Source organism: Panthera uncia, chromosome B4 (assembly GCF_023721935.1).
Source record: "Panthera uncia isolate 11264 chromosome B4, Puncia_PCG_1.0, whole genome shotgun sequence".
Lineage (NCBI taxonomy): Eukaryota > Metazoa > Chordata > Mammalia > Carnivora > Felidae > Panthera > Panthera uncia.
Window position 1 is genome coordinate 115089397 of NC_064809.1, and position 8068 is coordinate 115097464.

At 38.5% G+C, this 8068-nt stretch overlaps 1 protein-coding gene across 1 annotated transcript in view; it reads left to right on the forward strand.

Moving 5' to 3' along the window:
• Positions 1-7859, forward strand: part of CFAP54 (cilia and flagella associated protein 54) — a 289637-nt gene extending 281778 nt beyond the window's left edge. Inside the window, exon 68 of the mRNA XM_049626709.1 lies at positions 7624-7859. Within this exon, the coding sequence (XP_049482666.1) occupies positions 7624-7743 (120 nt within the window). The 3' untranslated portion in view covers positions 7744-7859. The remainder of the gene's footprint in view (positions 1-7623) is intronic.
• The last annotated feature ends 209 nt before the right edge of the window (positions 7860-8068 follow it).

Sequence of the window (8068 nt, forward strand, 5' to 3'; positions counted from 1 at the left end):
CCCCCCCCCCCCCCCCCCACAATTCAGAGCATCTCTGAAGGGTCATCCCAGCTTCAAAACTCCCTCTCCATGGGGTTGGCTGAGCCCTTTGTTGTGACTGCTCTTCTCTCTCTCTGCTAATCCTGCTTTCTTTCCTTTCCTATGGGTGTTGATCCCAAGAGCATTCCCTAATAAGCTTCCTGAAAGCTGAGTTCCATCTCAGAATCTGTTTCCAGGAACCCAAACCTCAGCAATGAGTTTAAAAAAAAAATGAAATCTCTGACTGACTGGTGATGAATACATGAGTGCTCAATTAATTCTTATTTATTGGAATTAGAAGAATTCCAAAGGAGATAGGAAGCATACTTTCTGGCTTAAAGTTATTTCCTAATGAAGAAGTAAAGACAAAACATCACCCACATGTCACCCAATCATGATTAAAACTACATTCTACAATGTGATCCCTTAGTTCAACCACATTTTCTCCTGACCTCCATTTGACAGTTAATTTACAAATGAAATAAACTCTGTAAAACAAAGACTCCAGCCTACCTGCAAGCCTCAATAAATGCTGGCTTCCTTTCTTAGGAAAAGCTTTTTTTTTTTTCAGAATAGAAAAACAAGGACTTGGTAAAGCTTTAAAACTATCTTCTCAAAATAAAGGCAGTGATGTAAAATGATATAATCACATATAAGTACTAGCTTAGAATTTATATTCTTGCATCTCCAGAGAGAGTGAGAAATAAGCATTCAATTTTATAACACATTGAATACAGGCATTTCTGTTAAATCCTCCATATAAGACACTTCTCCTTTAACTCCTTCCCAAAGCCCTGATTATAAGCACTGAACCATTGGCCATGAACTTGCATCTAGCCTTTATGCCCCATGCACTTCATTGTTGGTTGCCTAACTCATCCTTCCTGTTCTGATTAGAGCTTTTGATATTTTAAAGGGGATTTGCCCTGTTTGAGACCCTTTATTAGTTCTTTATATGGCGAAAAATACTTTCCTGGAGAGAGAGGGGGAGAGCAGCTGTTCTTTCTGCACAATAGGGTGTCATATTTCAAAGACTCTTTTCTCTGGGCCTTAGTCTCTTGAGCAGTTAGAATAAGCCGGGTATGTACAGCCTAAACTCCAACTTTTTTCTTAAAGATCTCTTTTGACCTTATAGGATTGTTTCTTGAATAGTTCCCTATAAAAAGCAAAGCACACACCCATAATGGAGATACCACTGCCAGCTCAATCGCTTTTCACTAAGTAGTGCCTCAGCTTGGCCTGGGAAGGGGTATGGAGGGCAATATCTGCCAAGGAGGAGGGGGGTGTAGGAGAATGTCCCAAAGACCCCAGAGACTCTCACTAGCTGAGCACTGCCCTAATTTACATAATACCAAACATGACTATTAGGGGTTTTTTCCTGACACCAACTACTTCTGCGATTCTCTGACACCAACTGGGGGTCTAACCTTTCGAGTCAGTTCCAATACTACTACCAGAGTTAGGGTAGACTTCACAGATTAAAGGTTTAATCCAAGACTGACCCCACTTTAGATGCTGGCTACCACCCTCAGATTCGATAATTCACTAGAATGAATCACAGAACTCAGGAAAGTGCTTCACTTACAATTACCAGTTTATTATAAAGTATACAACTGAGGAATAGTCCCATATAAGACATGCATAGGGCAAGATCTTGTGTGTGTGTGGGGGGGGGGGGGGGGCAGGGGCAGAGCTGCTATGCCCTCTCTGAGTGTCCCACACTCCCAGCACGTCAACGCGTTCACCAACCAAGAAGTTCCTTGAAATCTGTCCTTACGAGGTTTCTGTGAAGGTTCATTACATGAGCTCAACTGACTAAATGGTTGGCTGTTGTGATCAAATTCAGTCTCCAGCCCCCCTCCTTTTCCCAGAGGTCAGGGCAAGGGCTGAAAGTTCCATCCTTCAATCACATGGTTGGTTTTCCTGGTGACCAGCCCCTGAAGCTATCGGTCCCCTACCCCACAGTCATCTTATTAGCATACAAAGGAAAATTCCCAAGGATTTTAGGAGCTTTATGCCAGGAACCTAGGACAAAGAACAATTACTTATTTCTTATTACACCATAGCTATAAACTATGAACATAACCTAAAATTGAATTTCAAACATACACCCAATGGATGTAGTCCCCCTCAATATGTCTTCCTTCATGGAGGCATTTTTCATGTATTCCAAAACATTTATGGCATCTTTTTGGGTATGAGGAGAGACAGGGTTCTTTAGTGTTGCCGAACAGTTTTTGAACTGACTGAAACATTTGGTTTCCTGTACGTGTAGGGCAACGTGTCTGAGCAAACATTGTCCTTTACTAAAAGGTGAACTCTGTTCGAGAGCTCAAGGAAATGCCACGCACAGCTGAGGCTCAGTGGTGGGACAGTGACCGTGACGATAGCTGCGGTGATGATGATGGTTTGTGAAGAATCAATCCTATTCGTAGACAGTGTGACATTTGAAACAATTCTCTGTACAAATGCTTTCTCTCCCATATCCCATCTTTATTTTATTTATTTATTTATTTATTTTTTTAATTTTTTTTTCAACGTTTTTTATTTATTTTTGGGACAGAGAGAGACAGAGCATGAACGGGGGAGGGGCAGAGAGAGAGGGAGACACAGAATCGGAAACAGGCTCCAGGCTCCGAGCCATCAGCCCAGAGCCTGACGCGGGGCTCGAACTCACGGACCGCGAGATCGTGACCTGGCTGAAGTCGGATGCTTAACCGACTGCGCCACCCAGGCGCCCCCCATATCCCATCTTTAATTTCTAATTTTCTTGTTCTCAGCAAGGTGTCTTTATAATAATGTTATTTCTTTAAAATTTAATTTTAGAAGATTTCTACCATCTTACCAAAATGACCCTTGATCTCATATTATGTTAAGAAACCTTTATTCCTGTCCTATTTAAAGTTTTATTATCCCCAAATTGGAGTGATAAAAAAGATAATCTTGTTCTCGGCAAAGTGTGAAATGTCCTGTGGTCTCGCAGAGTTGCATACAACTCTCCTTCTCACCTTCTTAAGAGTTGGGTGCTATTTCTGTTAGATCGCAGAGGATAACGTCTACTGTTGTTAGTCATTCATGATACCGAGTCTTAAGGAAGCCAGTATCATATTATCCTTTCTGCCTTGGAATGTATATTATTCCCCAGTCTGAAAAAAAATATCCAATAAATTATTAACTTCAAAGACTCCGGTGACATATTTAGATAGACCTATAATGTGGTACAGAAACCTATATGTGAGAATGCTGGATGAAATCAGCATTTGTTTTCCTACCCTGAAGCTTTTAAACCTTTTTTTTTTTTTTCATGGCTGTGGCTCTCTGTGTTTTAAAATTCTTGAAAGGAGGTGAAGTTAAATCCATCCATATCACAAAGCCCAGTTTTTGATAACCTGCTTACCTCTTACAAGATCAGGCAAATGTAACTGAGTAGTGGGAATTTCGCTTTCTCCCATTTTTCTTGGTCATTAACACTTAGAACCAACAAAAAGGCAACTGACACTGTGCTGAGAGAACCAAGAAGAATTCTCAATGTAGGTGCTCAATAAAAACTCATTGGATTGAGGAGAATCATAGATACTTTGAAGATGGTATGATTTTTCTTTCAATCAAGGAAAATTGTTGGAACAAAAGAACAGAAGTAATAAAATCCTTCATTATGATAGAATCTAGTTTTCACGCAGACACTTCTATAAAATATAGCCTTGGCAAATAACCTTTAACTCTCCAATGACTTTCACAAGCTCCCCCTCAAGACAAGCTCAAGTCCTGGCAATGAACCCCTTCAGTGTTTCTCAACCTGATTAACTTTTTTCCCTTCTTCATATTATTTCAGACTTCTATCCTTTCTAGGAAGCCAGAATCATCACCATTTCTTTAATACTGCTCCTTGCAAGCATAACCTACTTGAACTAATTTTCAGTCTGCTTACCTGCCAAGCCGTTCCCTTCCTTTCTCTCCACAAAGCCTTTCTTGATCCAGGAAAAGGAACCAGGATTCCTCGGTATGTTATCCAGGACAATCCAGACTCAAAGCTACTTACAAAAGACATAAAAGACTCTCCCACGATTCTATGATTGCTAATCCTGTCTCTATTGAATGGCAAAAAAAGAAATTCAGTAATTTCACCTAAACTTAACTTTACTTGAGAAATTCCCTATGGAAGCCCTAGAAGCTTCCATAAAATTTCTAAAAGTCAAAGCTGGAGAAGGGTCCAGAGTGCCACAGAGCCTACGGGAGGAGCAGGAGACCGAAGTCAGGTGGGATTGGGAGCAGAGGCTGCAGGGAGCAGGGACATTCCGTGGTTGGCACACAAGCCATGCCAGGAGGGACCTCAGAGGCCAGCATTGGCAGCAGGGGACAGGCAGTGCATCAGAGTGGTTAGGAACATGTTCTGAGGAACCAGTGTGTCTGAGTAAAGATCCTGGCTCTGACACTAGCTGAGGGAGCTTGGGCAAGTTGCTAAAATTCTCTGAGCCTCATGGATGTGTTCACATTGTAACCATTATGTGGGCTCACTTTAAATGTCCAGGTATCAAGATTGAGTAGATACAGGTCAAGAAACATGACTAAAGAAACACTTTATCTTTTAACTCTATCATTTTATTTGAAATCCTATAAATTCTAATTTGCAAAATCTTGAACTCTCTGGGGAAAGGATGTAACTCTGACTTCCTAAAGCACATTCCGATTCTCTTAGTGTTTATAGCGTTGATGTATTTTGACTGTGAGATAAATTTAGCATTTTCACTAAACTTTAAACTTTTAAAGTTTTCCTAAAACTTTAAAACATTCACAATAATAACCAAATTATAAAATGCCCCGGAATAAACTTAACAAAAATAGTAGAGGACGTAAGTAAAGAAAAGGATGAATTTTAGTAGTAGACAGTTTTACAATGTCATTCATTAAATAACCCTGCCCCCTTTCCCTGAATTGAAAAGTCAATTAATCCTGTGTTTATGACATCCTATCATCATTTCTAATTAACACTGCATGGGGATTCTCAGCCAGTGAAGTAAAGAAGAAAACAGAAAGGAATAAAGTGTGAGAAAGGAAGGAAGAAAGTTCTTATTCTTTATAGACATAGAAAATCCAAAATTGTCTCCTAGGATGAATAAGCGAATTTAGTGAAGTAGGTATAAACATATGAATGTACATATAACTTTTATTTCTATATAGCAGAAAAAAGTTATAAGTGAAAGAATTTTAAAGCTATCATTTGCAGTAGTATCAGAAAATTTACACAGACATACAAAGTATGTGGAATAGCCAAAGCCATTACAAAAAAGAACAAAGCTAATGAAGCTATACTTTTAGTTGTCGAGTCTTATGAAAGAGCTGTAATAATAGTGTGAGATTAAGTATAGATATAGACCGATAGAACAAAATATAGACCAGAAAGAGATGCACATATATGTGGTCCCATGGTTTATGTCAAAAGTGACTTTGCGGTGCAGGGAGGAAAGAATGGTCTTTTCAACAAGTAGATCTACGTCAATTTGGTATCTATGTTAATTGCTATAACCTATTTGGAAAGAAATCTGGCAAGAAATGCTAAAATGTGGGGCACCTGCATGGCTCAGTTGGTTGAGCATCCAACTCTTAATTTTGGCTCAGGTCATGATCCCGGGTTCATGAGATCGAACCCTGCCTTGGGCTCTGTGCTGAGCATGGAGACTGCTTAAGATTCTCTCTCTCTCCCTCTCTGCTCCTCTCCCCTGCTTGCACTCGTTTCCTCTCTAAAAAATAAAAATAAAAAAATAAAGGAAGTGTTAAAAATGTAAAGGGTAAACACCCTTTCATTAAACCAAACCATCTTAGGGAATCAGTAGTACAGAAATAAAAGCATGTGTACCCAATGATGTACACGAATAGACAAGCATGTACAAAAACTATAAACAACCTCTGTGGTAAGTGATTGAATAAATTAGGATGCGGCCATCCCATGCATTGTTATGTAGCCATTAAAAAGAATGTGTTCGACCATATTAGTAATGTGTAGCCTTTATTGTGTGTTCATTGTGTGCTAGGCACTGTTCTAAGTATTTATGTGTATAAATTCATCCCATCCTGTAACAGCAATATGTTGTAATAACAATTGTAATTACAATATTATTTCTGTTTCATGGATGAGGAAGTTAAAATTCAAACAGACCAAATATTTTACTCAAGCTCACATAGCTGGTGTGTGCTTGAGGTCTGAGTTTGAATCACAACAGTCTTACTCCAGAATGCACACTCTTAAACTCAACGTAGTTATTCTGCCTCCCTGAATTGATTAAAGAGGGATTCTTCTTACATATTGGTAACTAAAAAAAGCAAATAATGGAAATCTAGTTATCCCATTTCAAAAAACAAAGGAAAGAAAAAAGGGAAAAGAAAAAACCCACATGAATATACATTTGTTAGAGGATTTTAAAAGTTTTGGAAAGATACTCCTGAAACTAGGAATACTTATTACTTCAGGATTGAGTGAGAAAGGAGGACATTATTAATTTTTTCACCTCTTTATTATTTTAAGTTATAGACAAGTACTGGAATACTTTTGTCATATTTTAATCCAACAAAGTGAAGAAAAAAATAAAAGGCAGCCTCCACTTCTAGATTCCCTGAGTTTTCTTAAGAATAAAAGTTTCATTTGGTGCGCCTGGGTGGCTCAGTTGGCTAAGTGTCCGACTTCAGCTCAGGTCATGATCTCGCGGTTTGTGAGTTCGAGCCCCACATCGGGCTCAGAGCCTGGAGCCTCCTTCGAATTCTGTGTCTCCCTCTCTCCCTGCCCCTCCCCTGCTCATGCTCTGTCTCTCTCTGTCTGTCTCAAAAATAAATAAAACATTAAAAAAATTTTTTAAATAAAAAAAGAATAAAAGTTTTGTTTAACAATTGGACAAGAAATTAATAAAACTTTTCTTCTAATTTCTTACCATAATTTAGGCCCACAAGGATCTAATCTGTTATGGTCATTCTACATGACATTTGCTCATTCATCTTCCAAATTATCTACATCTGCATAAAGTAGATTCCCAGGAAACATTGTTTCCATTCCTTCCTGTTTATTCTCTCCTTCTTGCCTCTCTCTCAATGAAATAGCCAGTGCTGTGATCGTAAAAGCAGTCTTATTTTCCGTCTTTTGTTCTGTTCAGGTGACTTTGGCTGCACTGGTTCTCTGCATGGTCTCCCCGTGTGTCTTTCAGAAAGAGTAAGCTCCAAACAGAATTTGCTTCACTGTGGCAGGATTTAAGCTCAAAGTGAGACAGGGAGATTTTCAACTGGACAACCTGTTAATGGAAGAATGCATTTCATTAGGAACAGGGCCAAAGTCCTTCCTGTAGAATCATACGCAGTGATTATAGAAATGCAAATAGTCCATATTTCTAGAAATACCTGCTTTTTTATAGGCTAATTTATGAATCTTAATAGGATATAAAATGGTATGTGTGATATTTCAGCAGTGCAGAGACGTGAAACTTTGCATTTTACCTTAGGCAAGAGTTAAATATCTTTCACATAAAATCATTATATGGAATTGGTATTTGTGTGTTTGAGAACTTTACTTCAGCCAACAGTTTGAAACCATGCATTTCATGAACACTTTTTGCTTCTTCTCAGGTCCCATTTGCTATCTCGCTGCCATCTATATTCAATCTTGAGAGACTTTTTGATCTTGCTAACGGTTGTATTATATCAGGAGGAAGCCTCTTCAACTGGATGGTGTCGATTATTCCCTAAACACTCTTCACATGTTAACCTTATAAAGGATTTAAGTGATACTGTTTTTCTTGGTTTAAATACATTTTTGGAACTGTCTTCTCACAACAAGCAAAATAAAATTGTTTCTTACACGAGCTAAGTTTCCTCAAAAATTATAGTTTGAGTAATGTCTTAAATTGTATCTGAATTAAATAACAATGCTGTTGCTTATTAAAACAATCTTACAGAACTGTTCATAGAAAATATGTTTGTGCAAGGTGCAACTATTCCCATGGTCATACAGTTCACGTACAGGTTGTCTTTAGATGTGTCCATAGAACAAGATTGGATTAAAACAGTGGTT